The sequence below is a fragment of the Triturus cristatus genome, chromosome 7 (assembly GCF_964204655.1).
Source record: "Triturus cristatus chromosome 7, aTriCri1.1, whole genome shotgun sequence".
Lineage (NCBI taxonomy): Eukaryota > Metazoa > Chordata > Amphibia > Caudata > Salamandridae > Triturus > Triturus cristatus.
The window spans coordinates 795,816,773-795,838,313 of NC_140590.1; the positions used below are offsets into that span (position 1 = coordinate 795,816,773).

At 44.1% G+C, this 21,541-nt stretch overlaps 1 protein-coding gene across 2 annotated transcripts in view; it reads left to right on the top strand.

The window, feature by feature from the left end:
• Positions 1 to 21,541, top strand: part of FAM114A2 (family with sequence similarity 114 member A2) — a 310,681-nt gene that overhangs the window by 61,726 nt on the left and 227,414 nt on the right. For both annotated transcript variants that reach the window (XM_085617644.1, XM_085617643.1), the window contains exons 3-4: positions 732 to 949; positions 19,932 to 20,025. In XM_085617644.1, coding sequence (XP_085473770.1) covers positions 743 to 949; positions 19,932 to 20,025 — 301 coding nt within the window. In that variant the 5' untranslated portion in view covers positions 732 to 742. The remainder of the gene's footprint in view (positions 1 to 731; positions 950 to 19,931; positions 20,026 to 21,541) is intronic.

Below are 21,541 nucleotides of genomic sequence, written 5' to 3' on the forward strand. Positions count from 1 at the left end.
AAGGAATCGCAATTTGCGATTCCTTAAATGCAATCGCAAAATAGGGAATCGCAAATTATGCGATTCCTTACTTTGCGAGGGGCTCATTGTGTGCTACATTGTGCACTGCTAATTTGCGATCGCAAACGCTGAAATTCTGCGAATTTCAGCATTTGCGAGCGCACATTGGCTTCCTACATCTGGCCCTAAGTTTTAGCCATGGTGAACTGCAGCCATTCTGGTGTATAACATGGCTAAATCATATTGGCAAAGCCAATAGCTTTTGCATTGGCGAGACCTATTGGCTTTTCCCATGCTTGTTTCTACTTACAAGTAGTTCCAAGTAGCAGCATAAAATAACTTCACAAGGCAAGTTACATAAAATAACTGCACAAGGCAAGTAACAGGCAAGAATATTTCTTCACCCAGAGACAACAAACCATTTTGGAATTTTGAGAGTTGTGGTGTATAAAAGTCGGGCTTAATAGTTGTTGGGATTTAGGGAATCCTTCCCGTGTGTAGTGAGAACTGTAGTCATTGAAAGTAATAACTGAGAGTTAAATGCTTCCATTGTTTTTGTTAAGCAGAAGCAGAGACCACAGAAGAGTTGTAGTCTTGAAACAGATCTTAAAAAGAAAGATTTATTAATTTACAACATTGAATTAGTTTATGTTATTCCAGGGAGTGTAGAAGTGTACAGCCTATGTGTAAAGGTTACCTGATGATAGATTCTTGCTTTGAAAAACTTGCAGATGTGCTCACCATGTCTGAAGAGGACAGCCCCGAGGACTTAAGAAGCACGGTTGACAGGAAAAGCCAGATGGATGACCCAGATGAAGCCCCCAGCGACAGCACCTTGATTGCTGAAACAAGTGACCATGAGCCTGTGAGCGGCACTCGAAAAAGACCTGAGGCGAAAGCATGCAGTGAACCAGCACCATCAGAGGACAACTCAATAGCATCTGAAAAGGCAGGAAGCACATATGTCCATTGATTGTACCAGATTCCTTCCTTTATTAACCATGGGTTGCTGCACATCCTATGAAAGAATAAGGCTATGCACTCCCTTTTCAGTTGATATTCTTGGTATAGCCAACAATAGTTTAAAAACACATAGCGACAATACTGTCTGCATCCTTACTATTCAAAACTCTGGTTAGCAGATACAACATCTGATCAGCACATTTGCATTAATCCTCGGCCAAAAACTGTAGTGTAGTTCCTATATTCCTGATAGGCTCTGCGCATTGGAATAACATACATTATCGATTTGACATAGGACTGAGGTCAGTATGTCTCTATCTAGTATATTAACTTAATTACTTGTGTGTGCCAGCTAACTCAGAGGTCACTAGAATCTTCTTGAATGAACAAGAAGGAATTAGTTTCTGACAATCGCATAAACATGACAACTTTGTTTACCTTAGAGTCGGATCATACTTAGAATCGTGGAAACAATAGATACCAGTTTCACTCAGTCTATCGTGCATGCTTCGTTTCTACAGAGTTGCATAGAAATAGAGAGACGGGCGTTTCAATAAAAAGGGTTTATTGAACAGTCTTATTTTTCATGCAAGAGATATGAACTGCTACAATCGTAAGACAGGCTGCGAAGTACAATACGTACAGAGCTAGCAGTAAGATAAAATAATACTGCAATAGCATGATTTGCAGCTATGACATATATTAATTAAAATACATACATAAATAACACACGCAAAAATGTGATACTCATCTGGTGCTTCTAAATAGTTCTTCCCCAGTGTCCCTAACCTAAGTGTAGTATGAGGTATGAAGTAGGTGCTGTGTTCTAAAGTATAGCTAGCTATATTTTAGTTTAGCCAAGAGTTGCAAAAGGTTTCTCTAGGTTCTAGCCTGCTCCATACCTTAGAATGAGAGAGGTTGGAATCTCTTTCCGTGACTCGATATCTAACACCCCGCAAGGGGAGTCAGAAACACTGGAGATGGGTTCTCTGCGAGGAGAATGACAGCGTCTGGTCAGTGCGTCAGGCTGGGACTCGATCTCCTTCCGAACTTGCCGTGACGAACCGCGTAGCAGTCGTACTGGATCTGACTGGTTCGGACCGAGGGCCGAGGACCGTGGTTTGCCACGGCAAGTGCTGGTATATTTATACCTTGAAGGTGTTTAGGAATGCCAGTATTGACGTAAAAGTCGGGCAGAGGAACGTCATGAATGAACCCCTAAGGAATAGATGTTCATGCATAATAATGAGTTCTTGGAGAAATCAATATCCAAGCAAGGGAAATTCCTAAAGGCTTAAGAGTCTGGTTTTCCAAGAACTTGTTGTGACATGGATGGACGGATGTAGGTGACCATGCCTGTATTTGGTTAGTATGGACAATGCCTAAATAAGGGCAATATGAATTGTACCTAAATAGGGGCATAAATCGTGAAACCTATATACGGAATCTAAATCGACACACAACACACACTCCAGTTTCGTATGAACGACATTACTAAATCCTAAGCATACTAAACACATCTAAAGTAGAGTATTGCATGATTTGCTAAAACATGCTAAAACCTATCTAAGAACATATGTCCTAAAAATGCATTATAAAACCAGTGCTATGCATAAGGTGCTTTACATATTAAGAGCAATGTTTCATTCTTAGCATAAGGTCACATTGGAATGCGAAATGAATGAACAATAAATATATACACATAATGAAATGGCTCGTTGATACAGAAGAAAAAGGTCCGAAACCATTTCATATCAGGTTACATAAATCAATTGTTTGTTTATGACAAAGTGGCATATTGTCCCTGGAAGTTTGTCAAAGAATTCTGTTCACTATGAATAGTTCTACTATAAGCAGATTACTGTGCCAAAAGTGAAAAATAGAAATTTGGGGAAAAAAAATTTATCATAGGAAAAAAGTTCCAAAGTCAGTCCCTTGTTTGAAAAGAATGAAGGCCAAATTCAGAGTCTCTGCGGAACACTGCGTGCCTGAATCAAAAGTCAGTGTGTGGGCTTGGAGAAAATATGAAATCTTCTATTTCTGTAGACAAAAATTCGTCAATTGTTGTAGGTGAAAGTTGGAATACCTCGTTTAGAAGATTAACAGCACATAGATGTGAACCATCGCCTTCAGCATTGGAAGCATCAGCAATGTTCGTATCGGATGTTACATGCGTGCCTGTTGTTTCCTCTCGTACCTCAGCAGTAGCAAGTTGCGTCTGTGAGATCTCAATGAATGCCATCATCAGGATTGGTAGCCGCTGGGGACAACACAGAGCATGGGCCGTTACCGGTTCCAGCAGAGTATCGATATCCGTAGGCATGACTGATGGGAGTGTTAGACAGATGTCTAGCACACATTCTTCACCACAAAGCAGGCAGCGTACAACAGGTAAGATGCAATCTTGCCAGATTGGTCTGAATGGCAGAAACCATGTGGTATTTAATTCTCGTAGACGAGGTAAACCCAAAATTTGGACAATGCCCTCATGACACTTCATCTCCAATAGAGATCTCTCCATGGTGAATTGGGTGTCGCTGGTGATTTGGCTTGCCATATCGTAGCAGTAGGAGCAAAAATAGGATCCCTGCGACGAGTGCTAAAAGGAGCAGCAGTCCGCCAAACACAGAGTGCACGAAGTTTGGAAAAATTCCGAGGTCTGATTGAAAAGGTGTTAACAGTCCTGCACACACGTTCTTAAATACATGTATAATACCGCTCGTATCAGACATGTTTAAGATACGACCTAACATTTCTGAGAAATGTACAGGGCAGTTTGTATACAAAAGGGCATGTATCTCGGCGGAAGTACTTGCGACTTGTAGATCATAGGTTTCTTTGGCCGAGGTCAGTGGCACTGTTTTTTGCAAATGAATAGCTTTCATTCTGCTTAGAGTATCAATTCGTATAGAAGAGATGTTCAGTGAAGGCCATAAAGGCGACTCCCTGACTGTGTCTTTTTGTGGAAACCAGACTTGCATACAGCAAGTGACCCTGGATGTAACCGTTGCTAGATACGGGATACCTGGCAACATGCTTCAGCAGCTGTGATCATTCAACATGAGGTAACTTCCATTTGAAAGTAGTCAAAAATTGGATTAATCACTGCAGCTGGTGAACCTTGCAGGTGACAGGATAAGTTTGTAGTGGAACCTTCACAGGCCCCGTGTAAGTTAATACCTTGACAAAGGAGAGAACCGCTTAGTGCGTTTTCACAGTTTGTACTGCTAAGAAACACTTCACGTCCCCCACTCCAACATCTATGTGTGTAAGGTAAATCCCAAGATGTCTTGATGTTTTCTTTACCCAACCTTTCATATTTGCCTGCTGGTATATGTTTTAGGCAATACTGAAAATGGAAAGTCGTAACAGGCAGAGTAATTTTACCAAGTATGATCCACTCAGTAGCTGGTTTTTGTGCCACAGTGAATGGTAATTTTTCCAGTTGTTCAATGTTCAGCACCGTATAGTCTGCTCCCCTTCGTGCCAGTTTGATCTGTTTATCAGTGAGATTGAATTCTGAAAACAGTGACGTAGTGTTGATTAAACGCCAAGGCACATAGCCTGCACGCAAGTTTTGTAGCGTCTAACCTTATAGCATGATAGAACGTAGTTGACACTGACCATGTTGCCACATGACCAAGTTTGTTCCATGATGTCTATGACAGATGATACAATGCTGTCCAATAATTATATCCTGGATGACAGTCGTTAACCCATTGTCTACTACAGAGAGAGATCTCTCTAAATTAATACAATCAAGTTCTCGTATTCGTTCAGCAGTCTCTGCTTGGGTGACCTTCCATGCTTCATTATAAGCAGCGTAGAGACCGACATATATGAAATATTTTTGACGCGGTTTTCTTGGACCTAGCAAGAATTCTCTAAGGTCTGCACCTTCTTTAAGTAAAGTTAAGTGTTGTTTCACGTCCTCTAGTGTAGCTTTCTGTAGCCAATCAAGGCATAGTTTCCCTACACTGTATGTTGTTACTACCCCTGGATGCTGTCTTTGGACATAGCGTGGGTCTGGCCGGTTAAAAGTGAAACCTTGTGTTTTGTTCAGGAATCGATCTTGACAGTTGTGTCTGTGGGCCAGAGCAACCATTTTTCCAATTCAGGATCTGATCTGTTTTGTTGCAAAATAGTATGTACGTTGACCTCTCCCTGTGTAGTACTATTATTTGCAGGTGCAGGTATGGACGGAGTGTTCATGTCTTTTATCTTGGCTAACCCAAGGCATGACGTTTGTTGGACAGTGTCATTCAAAAACATAATTTGCTCAGGGATGATACAGGTTCTAAACAAAGCTTCTACCCCCTGTACTTGCCAATCTTTTGTACCCCAGACAGATTTTGTCTCAATGTTGTCTTTCCAAAAGTCGAAACCCTGTCTAGACAGTTGGGCAATAAAGGCTGCAGAATAAATCTGTTTTGTATTTGTTAACATATTTTTCATTCCTGCCTTGTTCACATTTTTGAAGAAAAACGTTTCTGGATTGGATACATTGTTCCCTGAAAAATATGGAAATTTAATTGCAAATGTTTTTGAGCTACCCTTTGGAGGTGTAGGACAATGCTCCTATTGGTTATACATAAATACATTTCTAGGTGTTGCAGATTTATGCAAGAAATGATTACCATAATGGTTATAACAATACATTTGTTCATAGTCTGATGAACCTTCTAAATATTCATGATTTGTGAATACATCTCTAGATCAGACATCATATTATTAACAGTCTCGAAGTCCCAATCATCAGTACAGATACGAGAGGTAATAAAATCACTTAATGAAATCTTAAATAAGTGTGGAATCTTCAAAAGCTCCGACGGACCAAAAATGTCATATTCGGTTTTGTCCCAAACTATACCATCTGGTATAGGAACGGCTGTGATGTTCACTGCGGACAAGTCTCTTGCTTCAGGATGGGATGGTTTGTGTGGCTGGAGATGTGACTTGTTGTGTCCATTTGAATATATCTTCCACTTAAAAGCATACCCATAGTTATTACCAGAGGTAACCAAAGTAGAAAGAAGAATATTCCCAAAACAATCCATAGTTCAATCCATGGTGAAACCAGATAAGTCTTTTTCAGGAGATGAAAAAAGTCTGTTGTTTGTTCTTTGAAAGTTCTTTGTGCTGGCGTCATTTCAGGTTCGCTGGGATCCTCTGAAAACGTAACAAAGTTAATGAAATAGCCATAGGCAGTTCTGTCCATGGTTGGAATTACATCAGGATTCGTTGAAATCGCTGGAACCAGTTGATCACTTGTCACTTCGTTGTAGATAGGTGTTTCTGGCCGAACTGTTATTTGGGTCTCAAGAGGTATAAGTTCCATGGCATTGTTGCTTAGTCCTTTATTTCTCACTGTAGAATCTTCAAAGGTGATGAGTCTTTCAGTTTGAACCTCTTGGATTGTAGCTAGAGGAGTGCGTCTGCTACATTGTTGTAGTCCACTTGGCCTACTGCTTAGTATCGGCCACATAGTGTGGTTTGATCAGGTCGATGGACACAAATCTTTTCTCTTTTTTACCAACAATGGGCGGCAGTAGTACTGTTCTTGATCCGTGGATTGCTAGGACAGGTACTGGTTGTCTGTAAGAAGGCCCAAATTCCTTCTTGTCCGCGATCTTTTGTCTGACTAGATTACCAAGCTTTGGTATCCAGACAGGCCTTGCTGGGACGGCCGGTTTTTCCACAGTGGTGGTTGGCTTCAGGAACACGTTGCTTTGTTTCGTTCTTAGTTTATTTAAGTCCTGTAAAACAACCAAACGATCTTTGATATCAAACTTTTTATTTTCCACCACTGTGCCTTGCATATCAAGGTCCGGTACCAACATTCTAGTCCCAAATAGGACCTCATATGGAGTTACACATCCTAGAGAACTTCTTGGCAAGTTATTAAGTGCGCGCTGGACCCCATAAAGATGTTTTACCCACCCATCACCCGAACCTAATACCCTAGCTGATATAGATTGCTTTATGTCCCAGTTTTTTCTTTCCACAACAGAATTTCCCTCAGGATGGAATGGAGAAGAATATAGATGCTATGCCCGAACTGGCCATGGCTTCTTTGTAAGCCCTAGAGCTAAACGCAGGACCCTGGTCAGAATGTAGCGTGCCTATTTCATATGTCCCGATAAAGACTCGCAAATCTTTTATAACAGTTCGAGCGTCAGCCGAGCGCTGAGGCCACATCCATAGGAACGTTGAACACGAATCCACTGCGACCATGATATATTTATAATTGCCGTCCCTTTGTAAGGGACAGCAGTGGTCCAGGTAAACACATGCTAATGGTTTATCTGAAATTAACAGGGGTGTCTGCGCAGGACGTTTCACAGTAGATACTTTCATCTTCTGGCATATTTCACATTCCAAAACATAATTTCTGGTCTGTTTTCTAATGCCTGGCCACCAGTATCTCTGTTTTAATAACGATACTGTGGCGGAAACACCAGCATGGGCAGAGGCGATCCCTTCCTGTGCTGCTAGGATTAGTCCTAATCTATGTTCCATGTTTGGAATTACTCTGTCCCCCACTCCAGGGATTCGAGCAAACGGAACATTGTTCGCATCAATTATATATGAGTATTTGAGTGGAAATTTCTTAGGTAACGCTGCACCGCAGCCTTTGCTTGAAGCATTGACAGCCAGCATTATTTCACTGTCTATTTTCGTTTTTGAACGAGTGATTGCAGCTACGGACGCCGTTAGCACAGCCCCTATTGCGGCTTCATCAGCCAATGAATTACGTTCTTCGTGAACGCCATCACGTTAATGACTCAGCGTGTGTATCACGTGAGTGTTTTGTAGTCCGTTTCGCAACTGAACTACTTGTTCCCAAAGCGTTTTATGCTTGATTGTGCCACCTTTTGCATCTTTGAAACCATTTTGAAGCCAATTCTGTAAATATTCATTGTAAGATTGAACACAATAAAAAGAATCGCACACTGAGTGTGGGGAATTTGCGATCTGTATTTTCAAGTGCCATCTTGAATGCTTGTAGTACAGCTTGCTGAGCTGTACAATCTCCTAGAGATTGCGTTTTTGTGACCATTGGTCTGAATTTGCCATCGCGCATACGACCTTTAACGATCGCGCATGCCGCACTATAAGCTTGTTTACCCCTCCGTAGCGGGTTGTGCAGATCCGTTAGTATAAATTCGTACTGATCCAGAGGGAGAATTTCAGTAGGCAGAGGACATTCGTGTTAGTATTGCAGGAATTCTTGTGTTTTCAAATAAGGATCAAAAACATATTCAACATCAGTTGCAGCAAGAGAATTAACCCATTGTATCCATCTCGGATGTAACGCTTTTGCATTCGGAATGCTAGCTTTTGTAACTGCCTCTAAGGCTAGTACAGGAGTCACAACCATAATGTATTTCCCCTGTGCTAGGGCTCTTTCTTTTGCTACTGCTGTTTGAACTGCTTTCAGAATTTTTTCCGTAGAAGTGAATTTCATTTCTGCTTGTGTATACAAGTGTGATTTGTATGCAATTGGTACTTTTTCACCTTCGTTAAAAGTTAAGTAGGTGAATCCGCATTGACCCGGAATGATTTGGATCTCTAAGTTGCGTACGTTTACATGTGTTTGCAAGTGTTTTGTTGCTAACATGTCTGTTTGAAGTGAACGCAAAATTTCGGCGTGATTTTGTGTCCAATGTGTGATTTTAAAATGAGGTTTGATTAATTTGTAGAGAGGTTTAACCCTCTCTGCGTAATTTAAAATGTAAGTTCTTCCGAAATTCAGGAAACCTAGAATTGACTGTAAGTTTTTCAGCATTTTTGGAGGTTGGAGCAGCGCACACTTTTCTAAAAAGTTGGCTGCCAGGCTTTTGCCTTCACTTGAAAGTTCATATCCTAGGAAAAGGACGTTGAGATGGGCAATTCTTGATTTTTTTTAATTGAATTTCTAACCCTCAGAAGTGAAGCCCATTATAATGGTGCTTACCCTGTTCAAGTGCCTGTCCAGGTCATCGCCTGTCCGATATATATCATCGACATATGAAAATGCCTCGTCATCATAAGTTTGTAGTAACTCTGTTACTCTTGCTGAGAATAACCCCAGGCTGTTTTTGAACCCCTGTGGGAGTCGACAAAATTGACCCTGGGTCCACATTATTGAGAAAGCGGTCAAATATCTACTTTCAGGTGCAATATTTTGACAAAAGAAACCATTTGAAATGTCTAATGTGGTTTTATATTTTTTACGCACAATGTTATTCATTAATGCTGTACTGTGTGCATTTTGCACTGTAAATGTTTTGCAACAAGTGTTTAGGTGTCTGTAATCCAAAACTAGACGATATGTATTGTCTCGTTTGGAGACAGGAAACAAAGGTTTGTTCATTGATGAGGTGCATGTTTCAATCACCCCCTGGTATTCAAGTTGATCTAAGATCTCTCTGACCTGTTTTTTAGCTTCTTGCTTAACTGGGTACTGCCTTTGTGCAGCTGGTTGATTTTTTTAACTGGATCTTATGGTGAGGTGAGTCCTCATCCCATCCTACATGATTTTTGTATAATGCTGGGACTTAGGCCACTGCCCATTTCCTGGCATAAGTATATTTTAAATGTACTGGAACATGGTTAGAGAAGGCTGGCATAATATCTTCGCCATGTGGGCACTCTGACAAATTCTGGTGGCCAGTCCCGTTCTGCTAGAAGTATATCATAACCCCTTAAAAGATGCTCCCAAAAGAGTGCTTTCACTTTTCTTGGTATGTCTCCCTCCATCCGGAGTGTTATTTCATATAACCTATGTGGAGAACTAACCCTGGTATCTACAGTTTCAACTTGTATATCTTCATTCAAGTCCACTGTCTCCAGAAGTCCCTTCAGGTTCTGGCGAGCTATTGTTACTTCTGCTGCGCTGTCCAACATTGTGTGAGCCCATTCTCCGTTCTTGAGTTGTGTTCTCAGAATCCTCGGCATGTCTGATCTTCAGACCTGCTACCTTCTTTTTGGAGAATTGAGGTTTTGGTTTGTTTTTCTGAACGTGTTGATCGTCTTTGGACTTCATGCGTTCTTCCTTGATTTCTGACCATCCTCTTCTTTTGGATGTCTGTGACGATATCTGAAATGTACGAGAGGAACGTGTATCAGTATCTTGATATCTGTCAGATTTTCTCAAATTATCCCTATTCCTGAGGTTGTACCTCCTTTCCGAGGGCTCCTTTTGGGGAGACCTGCCTCGGGAATGAGAACGCTTCTCTTTGGAATGCTGTTTGCTATTTTCCCTTTTTTTTAGAATATGTTGGAATGTTTTTAGTAAAGACCTTATCAGGACTTTCAGACAGTTGTGGTTTAACTGGTTTCCCTCCCAAACTGTCTCGGCCTAATTCTCCATAGGATTTTTCAATTATTCTGGCTAGTTCTTGTGGTTGTTCTGTTACATTAAATTCCCTTAATTTCTGGCGGCTCACCACTGCTGCTGCTTCTCCTTTAATATTATTGTTGAGACCTGGTCGAGATTTTTAAGTAACTTCATACCTAAATTCAGAGCAGGCTGTGCCCCGTATGTGTTTTGAATTTGTTTCAGGACATCAGGTATTACCACCGTAGACGGAACACCATGTGTTTTTGTGTAGATAGAAGCAAAGACTGTGCCCCAAGAGGTGCAGTCTTCCAGATGTGGTGTGATCCCCATTGGTAAACAGATTGTTAGAATTCTATGTTTCTCATAAGGGCTGGAATTAGGAAATACCGCTTCAATTTGAGTAATTTTTTGAGCTATCCAGAACGGAATTTGTTCACGTTTTGTGGGCATTTTACCCATGACTGCATGTAAAGTCTGTGGAGTGATTTTTAGTGTATTCCCCTGGTGAGTATTATGTTGTGGAATAACTAATGGTGGTTGGAGTGTAAAAGTCCGCATGACATATTGAACCAATTGTCTGTAAATTTTAATTAACTCCTTGAGTTGAGCAAGTAATTTTACACCTGTCATATCTTCAATGTCAGGATGTGGTGTGTAGCCAGCTAAAATCGGCCATGTAGCTCCTGGTCTACCTAGTGGACCGAGCCTGGTAATGTGATTGTAATGTTTTAGGGTGCCTTTAAACCAGAGCTCATGCTCCTAGTATGTGAGTGGAATTTCAATATCCTCGAAAGGAATATATTCCTCAGGTGGTTCATCTTCTTTGTAGAAGTGAAACGTTTTAGTTACTGGATTTGATTCTGGGAATACTATCTATGAATAGAATACCTCTGTCTGGTGAGATTCATGTGCCTCTATTACAAAAACTGCTCTACCACCTCTAAGTGTCAGGCCATGTTTTACAAGTGATGGCTCTTCTTAAATTTGGAGCGATGATTTTCGCATTTTCATCGGTTTCATTAAAACCTGTATAATCAAAAGCTGCTGCGACTTCGTCGGATACAGCTCCACCAGTATCGGTGTTTGTGCCGTGTTCGGACATTGTTTAATGAAAGTTGCAGAGCAAGTTTCAAGGGAACAAAGATAAGGTGCACAATATTTTGGAACACTGTATCCTTCAACGTTGAACAAACCAAACAGCTAATACAAAGGATTTCTGATGGATACATCTGCCAGTGGATTCCTCACCTTGTGAATATCCCCTGCGCCAGCATTCCACTGAACTTTTTTCCCCAGCACTCCACGCCGACGACGTCATAATGCATCGGCTCCGCTCGCGACTCCGTATGACGTCACCGGAGCCATAAGAGAACCTCGTCGGCGTGATGACGTCAGTTCCCTTTTTTCCGCGCCGTCGACACGCAACGGTTTTTCCAGTACTCTCCTGCTACTTAGTAGTTGTTAGGTGTTACTGTTTGTAAAATCTGTAATGTCTTCGACGAGGAAGTCGGGCTTTAAGCCCTGCAGGGAATGTGGGGGACATATGTCGATGACGGACCCCCATGAGGATTGCTTGTGGTGCCTTTTGTCTGACCACGATGTTGAAGATTGTGTATGCTGTAGGAGGATGAATCCGAAAGCATTGAAGGAGAGGAAGGCTAAGCTGTTTATGGCTAAGATCGGAAAGGAGAAGAGAGGGAGAAAGAAGAAGTCGAGGCCAGAGTCGTCGACTTCGAGGTCATCGAAGTCGAAGAAACATCACAAAAAAAGGAAACATTCATCTCGACGTCGGTCCTCTAAGAACAGGAGATCGAGATCGGCTTCGCCTCGACGACGTCGAAGTAAGGACTTGTCGCCTTCTCCTTCTCCTTCTAAGTCTCCGGGAGGATCTCCTTCGCCGAAGCGGACTCCAGCGCGATCACCGGCGCAGTCTCCGGCGCAGTCACGGGCGCCGTGTCCGGTTCCAGTGGAGTCGCCTGGTTCTAATGGTAGTTAGGAGCAAGGGGAAGAGCCTCCTCCAGGGACTGAGGATTCTGTGGCTCCGGTGGAGGACACTGCGGCGCCGCTGCCAGGTACTCCGCAGAAGGATACAGGTTTGGCACCTTATCCACAGTTCCCGGTTCCAGGTGCTGATTCTTCGCATTTTTTAAATGCCATGTATGGAATCTTTTATCGGGCTGCCTTCCTATCCGGTGCACCAACTGGTCCCGTGGGTCCTATGGCGTATACATTAGGGGTGCCGCAGCATTACGCTCAGGTCCCCTTTATGCCCTTTCTGCCGACGGCGCCTTCGTGGCAGTTTCCGGCGCCGTCTGGGGATCCATCTCGGCTTCGTCAGGATAGACCTTCTTCGGAGCCTTCCTCGACGCCATTGGCGACTCCCTCGGCGCCGCGTCCGGCGCCGCCGACTCCGTCTCTGGCGCCGCCGACTCCGACACCTCTGGCTCCGCCGACGCCGCGTACGACGCCGACGACGCCGGCTCCACGGATTCGATCAAGAAGGGAGGCCCAAAGGGTATTGGAAGAAGGAAGGTATAGAGTGGAGGTAGAGGAAGGTGAAGTGGACACATACTCTGATGAGTTTGAAGGGATACAGGAGGCTAGTGGCCTGGATACGACCCCTGAGTGGAAGCATACTTCGTCTAGATCTTCTCCACCACAGGAATTGGCTCCCTACCATGTGGTTATTAAAAAGGCCGCAGAACTGTTGGACTTACAGCTACCCTCTGCGGAATATAAGTCTAATCTATTGACAGAGGTGTTGCATTCACCCACTTCAACATCTGAGCCTTTGCTGCCTTTTAATGAGGCCATTTTGGAGCCTGTTTTGGAGGTTTGGCGAAAACCATTTTCTTCTCAGGCAGGTGGCGAGAAGATACAGGGTGGCACCTGGAGATCCGGATTTTCTTTCAACACACCCGTCTCCAGAGAGTCTGGTTGTGCAGGCGTCCTGCTCAAAGCATGCTTCAGGGGCGTTCCCTCAGTCTCCTGCTGATAGGGATTCCAAAAAGGTTGACCAGGCAGCTAAGAAGACTTTTTCAGCGGGAAGTATGGCGTTAAAGTCTACCAATGGCACGTGCTTGCTGGGTCGTTATGTGCATGCATTGATGGACTCAATGAAGTCTTTAGCCCCTAAGCTGCCGGATAATGATAAAGCGTCCTTCATGGAGGTGGTCGCAGATACTCAAGCTGCTGCTAGACAAGTAATCCAATCGGGGCTTGATACAGCAGATTCAGTGGCGAGAATTATGGGCTCGTCTATAGCCACAAGAAGGCAGGCATGGCTCCATTCATCTGGCTTCTCCACGGATGTTCAGGCCACATTGGTGGACTTACCGTTTGATGGACAGAAGTTATTTGGAGAGAAAGCTGACTCCGCCCTTCAAAGATTCAAGGACAGTAGGGTGACTGCAAAATCTTTGGGTCTGCAAGCACCTGCTGAAGGATCTGGTTTTAAAAAGTTTAGGGGTTTCGGAAGGTCTTCATTTTGCTCCTTCCGACTACCTCAGCAGCAGCAGCAGCAACAACAGAATTCCCTCTATAGGTCCTATAGAGGGAGACAAAGGGGTCGGAGAGGTTCTGGACGTAACCCCTCTTCTTCTTCCTCCTCCTCTGCTCCCAATGAGGCTTCAGGGAAGCAGCCCTAGATCCCCATTCCGGATCATGTAAGACCTGTGGGGGGTCGGGTGTCCCACTTTCTGCGGGGTTGGAAATCTGTTACAACAGACCTTTGGGTTTTGAACCTCGTGGAGACTGGATACGCCCTTCCCTTTCGGGAGTTTCCTCCCCCTTACCCTCCTTGCCAAGGTTACTGCTCAGAGGACCATCTGCTCCTTTTACAGAAGGAGGTTCTGGCTTTGTTTCAAAAAGGGGCGATAGAGGTGGTTCCGGAGCAGGAAAGGGGTCAGGGATGCTACTCCCGGTATTTCCTGATTCCCAAAAAGGACGGCAGATTACGTCCAATCCTGGATCTCAGAATCTTGAACTTTTACCTGAAACAGGAGAAATTCAAGATACTGACCCTTGCGCAGGTTCTTCAAGCGTTGCAGCAAGGAGACTGGATGGTGTCGCTCGACTTGCAGGACGCGTACTTCCATGTCCCAATCCTGAAGTCGCACAGGAAGTATCTCCGTTTTACGGTTGGGTCGCAACATTACCAGTTTGCGGTCCTCCCGTTTGGTCTTACTTCTGCACCTCGAGTCTTCACAAAGGGGATGGCAGTGGTGGCTGCTCATCACAGGAGGTCGGGGGTTCCAGTTTTCCCCTACCTGGACGACTGGCTTCTGAAGGCAGAGTCCCCGGAGATGGTGCAACGTCATCTGCAGGTAACATCTCAGCTGTTATTCGACTTGGGTTTTTCGATAAATGTGCCCAAATCTCACCTGTTGCCCTCTCAACGCAACCTGTTCATAGGGGCGGTACTGGACACTACTGTGTGTCGAGCATTTCCTCCTCAAAGAATTCTCGACATTCAGGAGATGGTCCCTTTATTCCACAATGGAGCGGTTGTTCCAGTTCTGAAGGTCCTTCGCCTGCTCGGTCTGTTCGCTTCCTGCATTCTGTTGGTCAGCCATGCACGCTGGCACATGAGGGCGCTCCAGTGGTGCCTCCGCAAGCAGTGGTATCGGCACAATGGAGACCTCAGGGAGTCGATCAGGATCTCCAGAGAAGCTGCAGCGGATCTATCTTGGTGGAGCATGGAGGGCAATCTGTCTCAAGGAAAGCCCTTCCATCTACCTCCATCGGTGGCAACGGTGATATCGGATGCCTCCACCTTAGGGTGGGGTGCTCATCTGGGGGATCTGGAGATCAAGGGTCTTTGGTCTCCAGAGGAAAGGTTGCTTCACATCAACCTTCTGGAATTGCGGGCGATTCGTTTGGCGCTCAAGGCCTTCCTCCCTTCCCTTCGCGGTCAGTCGGTTCAAGTCCTGACAGACAACACTACCGCGATGTGGTATGTCAACAAGCAGGGAGGAGTGGGGTCTCTTTGTCTCTGCAGAGAGGCCTTACGTCTATGGTCCTGGGCTCAGGCCCATCAGATTTGTCTGATGGCAAATCATCTGGCCGAGGTGTTGAACGTTCGTGCGGACAGTCTCAGTCGGCAGTTCTCCGCCGATCACGAGTGGAGGCTTCATCCGGAGGTGGTTCGCCTCGTCTTTCGGACGTGGGGAACTCCTCGGGTGGACCTGTTCGCCACTCGCGAGAACGCGCACTGCCCGTCTTTCTGTAGTCTCCAGTTTCCGAGGCAGGGAGCGTTGGGGGACGCGTTTCAGTTGAGTTGGGGCTCGCAACTCCTTTACGTGTTTCTCCCCATACCCTTGATTCCTCGGGTTCTGAGGAAGATTCGCCAAGACCGGGCCCAAGTCATATTGGTCGCCCCGGATTGGCCAAGAAGGGTGTGGTATACAGATCTTATCCACCTCTCCTCGAGCCCTCCGCTCCGTCTCCCTCTGAGGGCAGACCTCCTCTCGCAGTCAGAGAGGCAGGTTCTACACCCCCACCTCCAGAGCTTACACCTTCATGCCTGGAGATTGAACGGGGCAACCTGAGTTCATTCTCTCGCCCGCCTGATGTGGTGGATGTTATTTTATCGGCCAGGCGACACTCCACCAAGTCCATTTACTCCTACAGGTGGTCTAAGTTTGTGAAATGGTGTGGAGAGAGGTCCATTGACCCTTTAAAAGCCCATCTTTCTAATGTGCTCCAGTTTGCTCTTTCCTTGGATCAGCAGGGCTGTGCTGTGGCTACGGTCAAGGGCCATCTTTCGGCCTTATCGGATTTTCTATGCCTTCCTGATCAGCCGTCACTGTTTAAATCTCCGGTTGTACTGAGGTTTATCAAGGGCCTTACAAACATGTTTCCTCCCACTCCCTTTGTAATGCCACAGTGGGACCTCAATCTTGTCTTAACTTTTCTGATGGGGTCCCCGTTTGAGCCTCTTCATAGCTGTCCTTTGAGGCTGTTGTCCCTTAAGGTGGTCTTTCTTGTAGCCATAACCTCGGCAAGGAGGGTGAGTGAGCTTCAGGCTCCTAGTTCTAAACCCCGTTTTCTTACATTACATGCTGAAAGGATGGTTCTCAGGACCAGGGCTGCTTTCCTGCCAAAAGTTGTTACTGCGTTTCATTTGGGGCAGTCCATTACTCTCCCTGTTTTTTATCCACCTCCTCATCCTTCCAAGGAGGAGGAAAGACTCCATCGCCTGGATCCTAAGAGGGCTGTGAGTTTTTATTTGGACAGAACGAAAGACTTTCGTCTGGACGATCAGCTCTTCGTTGGCTATGTGGGTCATTCGAAAGGAAGAGCGGTGCACAAGCGCACTTTGTCGAGATGGATTATCCTTGCCATCAAGATCTGCTACGCCCTGGCTGGTAAGACTCCTCCTGAGGGTATTAGAGCTCATTCAACTAGAGCTAAATCATCTACATCTGCTTTGGCCCGGGGTGTTCCTGTGGCAGATATTTGTAAAGCCGCGACTTGGGCCTCCCTCCATACTTTCGCAAAGCATTATTGCTTGGACTCTGAGATGAGGAGGGAGGGCCACTTCGCGTGCTCTGTCTTGCAAGACTTTCTGGTATAGGAAGGTGGACACCCTCCTCCGGGAGTGGGGACTGCTGTGGGAATCTATTCACAAGGTGAGGAATCCACTGGCAGATGTATCCATCAGAAGAACAAGTTACTTACCTTCGGTAACGCTTTTTCTGGTGGATACAGTATCTGCCTGTGGATTCCTCACTGGCCCACCCGCCTCCCCGTTGTCCACCTCTGTATACCGTGAAAGAGGTCTCGTTTTGAAATGTTGTTATACTTTCTTGTACATTTGTAGGAAATGCTGGGTTATTTAGCATTCCTTTTCTTTGTATACTATGTATATGTGGTTGTATATTGTATACTGTGTATACTTTGAGTCTGTCGTTGGTTCACCTGTTCGCCTCGGAGGCACGGAAAAAATGGGTGGAACTGACGTCATCACGCCGACGTGGTTCTCTTATGGCTCCGGTGACGTCATACGGAGTCGCGAGCGGAGCCGATGCATTATGACGTCGTCCACGTCGGCGTGGAGTGCTGGGGAAAAATGTTCCGTGGAATGCTGGCGCAGGGGAAATTCACAAGGTGAGGAATCCACAGGCAGATACTGTATCCACCAGAAAAAGCGTTACCGAAGGTAATTAACTTGTTCTTTTGTCCTCTTCAGCTATGGCGGATATTATCCCTACCCACTCCAGACGTCTTATGGAGTATTATGAGTAGAAGGTCTCTGAGAAAAGCACGACTGAGTTACTTCAGTATCTAGCGTTAAATTAGTGCCTTACCAAACCGTTGGGCGCCATGTAGTGTAGTTCCTATATTCCTGATAGGCTCTGCGCATTGGAATAACATACACTGTAGATTTGACATAGGACTGAGATCAGTATGTCTTTATCGAGTATATTAAACTTAATTACTTGTGTGTGCCAGCTAACTCAGAGGTCACTAGAAACTTCTCGAATGAACAAGAAGGAATTAGTTTCTGACAACCGCATAAACATGACAACTTTGTTTCCCTTCGAGTCGGAACAATCTCAGAATCGTAGAAACAATAGATAACAGCTTCACTCAATCGTGCATGCTTCGTTTCTACAGAGTTGCATAGAAATAGAGAGACGGGCGTTTCAATAAAAAGGGTTTATTGAACAGTCTTATTTCTCATGCAAGAGATATGAACTGCTACAATCGTAAGACAGGCTGCGAAGTACGATACGTACAGAGTTAGCAGTAAGATAAAATAATACTGCAATAGCATGATTTGTAGCTATGACATATATTTATTAAAATACATACATAAATAACACACGCTAAAATGTGATACTCATCTGGTGCTTCTAAATAGTTCTACCCCAGTGTCCCTAACCTAAGTGTAGTACGAGGTATGAAGTAGGTGCTGTGTTCTAAAGTATAGCTAGCTATATTTTAGTTTAGCCAAGAGTTGCCAAAAGTTTCTTTAGGTTCTAGCCTGCTCCATACCTTAGAATGAGAGAGGTTGGAATCTCTTTCTGGGACTCGATATCAAACACCCCGCAAGGGGATTCAGAAACACTGGAGCTGGATTCTCTGCGAGGAGGATGACAGCGTCTGGTCAGTGCGTCAGGCTGGGACTCGATCTCCTTCCAAACTTGCCGTCCGAACCGCGTAGCAGTCGTACTGGATCTGACTGGATCTGACCGAGGGCCGAGGACCGTGGTTTGCCAGGGCAAGTGCAGGTATATTTATACCTTGAAGGTGTTTAGGAATGCCAGTATTGACGTAAAAGTCGGGCAGAGGAACTTCATGAATGAACCCCTAAGGAATAGATGTTCATGCATAAGAATGAGTTCTTGGAGAAATCTATATCCAAGCAAGGGAAATTCCTAAAGGCTTAAGAGTCTGGTTTTCCAAGAACTCGTTGTGAAGTGGATGGACGGATGTAGGTGACCATGCCTGTATTTGGCTAGCATGGACAATGCCTAAATAAGGGCTGAATTTTCTATGCCTAAATAAGGGCAATATGAATTGTACCTATATAAGGGCATAAATCGTGAAGCCTATATACGGACTCTAAATTGACACACAACAAAACTGCTTAGTGCATGCCTGAATGATCCGAGACTCTCCCGTACCTCTCCAGTGCAGCGGTGTGGTTGCAGAATTTTCTCCCCAATCCACTTGCAGTGGATGCTGGGGTATCTCCTAGTCTTTAAAAATCTCCCTCCAGAGGATGCGAATGACTGTGGTGTTTCTGATAGAACTTTTATCGAACACAAAAAAAAATCTCAAGCATAAAATCGAATGGTAAAGACAACGAGCCGAAAGAACAGTATATGAAAGTAGAATATGTCCCTGGAAATGGGAAGGGATTTGGGGAAAATGGAACATATATACAGGCAGCTCGTTTATTGTCCCAAGAGTTAATGCACAAGATTTTATACCAAGGGAGAACACGTTATGATTCAAACTATTGGCAATGAGAATGTTATCACACATGCATGCTTTTGTAAACCAAGAAAATTGTGACACTGCTTGCTGAATTCCACACTGACGCCCACTAACTGTACTATAATGCGATATTTGTAATGTGACGACTGATTTGCTATTAATAAATAGAAATAAATAATTTAAAAAAAGACATGAATGCAAAGTAGATGTCGGTATACATAAAAATGTTTATTTAAAACCTAACAAGCAATCATGTTGCACACTCCTACCCAAATTACCTCATGAAACTGGTCAAGTACATTGTTATGGCGACCATATTAGTATCCCGAGTTTAAAAAAATAAATCCTAAGATTTTTCTCATTGCCATGTACACCATTTTTGTTCTCCCTATAATATTTTTATGAAGCCTGCTTCTTTAGAGTGAAACATTATCAGTATCCTCAGAGTTGCATCACTGGCAAATAGCTCTGTTAAATTCCAAATGATTAATCTATTATACCACTCTGTATGTACTGGGTATATTTCCACAGCAATCTCCAGCAGCTCAATACGCTGGATTATGCTCCTATACTAGGATTCATGGTTCCTTTATTATGGGTCTTGCCATATTAATGTTTTGACTTGCTAAATAAAGGCACTCGGCTTGGCCTGCTTGCTGGTGGAGGCTGATTATTGTGTTGGATTTTCCCCTAGGATTGCTCTTCTACGTCTCCGACTGCGTGGGGGTACTGGGAGAACTGGGGAAAGACGTTATTGTCCTCTGCTACAGCCACGGTGGCTACAGTAGGTAAGGTGTGCCAGTCTTTATAGTAAGGTCTGAGTTTCTGGACCAACTGTTGTTGTCACAAGGGCAGTCTTGTTGGGTGAGTAGTCCTTAATGACCAAGCCTCCAAGTCGGTCATGCCCAAACTGAGGCATAACTTTTGAATCAAGGACAGGAATGTCTACGTATCCACAGCCAAAATTAAAGCCACACATAAGTTTGATATAACATCCACATATTATTTGGAAAAACTCACATTTACAATAATTCACAAAACCAACAATCAGATATACTCCCATCAAATGCATGCAAATCTGCAAATATAAGTGGTTGAAAGAGGGGTACCTTCGCAGAGTAATTCTGAATCACCAACACACGAATATGTGACGTTACAACGTGATCCTTCAGATCACAGTACGTTACATCGCGATTATTACAATGCAAGTCGTTACAATGACTTGCGCTGGACTTAGGAATAGTATGATTTACTATTCCAACTTCAGTGTGTGTAACAGTAGGGAAGGTGTTGGAATAGTAAATCTTACTATTCCTTAGTGTAGAGCGCCATCTAGAGCAAGTCATTGTAACGACTTGCGTTGTAATGACCACGTTGTAAATGTATCACGGTGTTACGACCGTGTTGTAAAGGTCGTTTGCCCCAACACACACATCTGGGAACTTCTGTGCAAATTTTGAGGCTCCTGTTTTCCAGTTCGTGCTTTATTTTTTACCTAGCGTTCCTGAATTAGAAGTGTTAGTTGTCCAGTATTGGGGTGTCTTTCATAGATTCACATGCTTGAATATTCCCCGTTGTCGAAGTGGGAGTCCCACGGTACATAAAAAGCAATAAGTCTCATTTATATAGATACATACATAAACTATATAAGAATAAAATACATATATGAATAAACTTTATATAGTTTAAAATAACATATCAAGTCAAAAGTACCATAGGATAACATTGACACATAGGAAAGCATTGAAAAAAAAGGAATCACTTTACTGACATATCCATGTCGTTTTTATAGTCCAAACTCCAGCCAATCAGGCCCAAGCACCCTCTAGAACCTTCTCCTCTGAGGCTCAGGCCCTCAGATTTTCTACCGCACGTTGTGTGAAGGGAGTCTCCCTGAGCTCTGCTCAGTTTTTCTTCTCTGGTTGGATTTCTTCAACTTATCCTCATGTGTTCAAGTAAGAAGTCTCTTTTCCGTCCTTGTGCTTCTTGTGGGAAGTTGAGAGTTTTTTCTGAGGACCCTCACGAAAAATGTATCTACTGCCTTTACCCTGACCATAAGGTGGGCAACTGTAAAATCTGCAGAACTTTTTCACAGAAGACTCTCAAGGATAGAGAGGGTCGCCTCCTTCTGTGGCTTCAGAAGTTGAAGGACGCAGATAATCCTCTCTCTGATGTCGAAAGTTTGGTTTCTGCCCGCACTGGAGTCTCTTCGAAGCGTAGTAGTGTACAGGATTTGCCCTCTCCTTTTCTAAAAAAGAGAAAGCTTCACCTTTTGGGAGTTTCTAAAGCGCCAGTACATTCTGC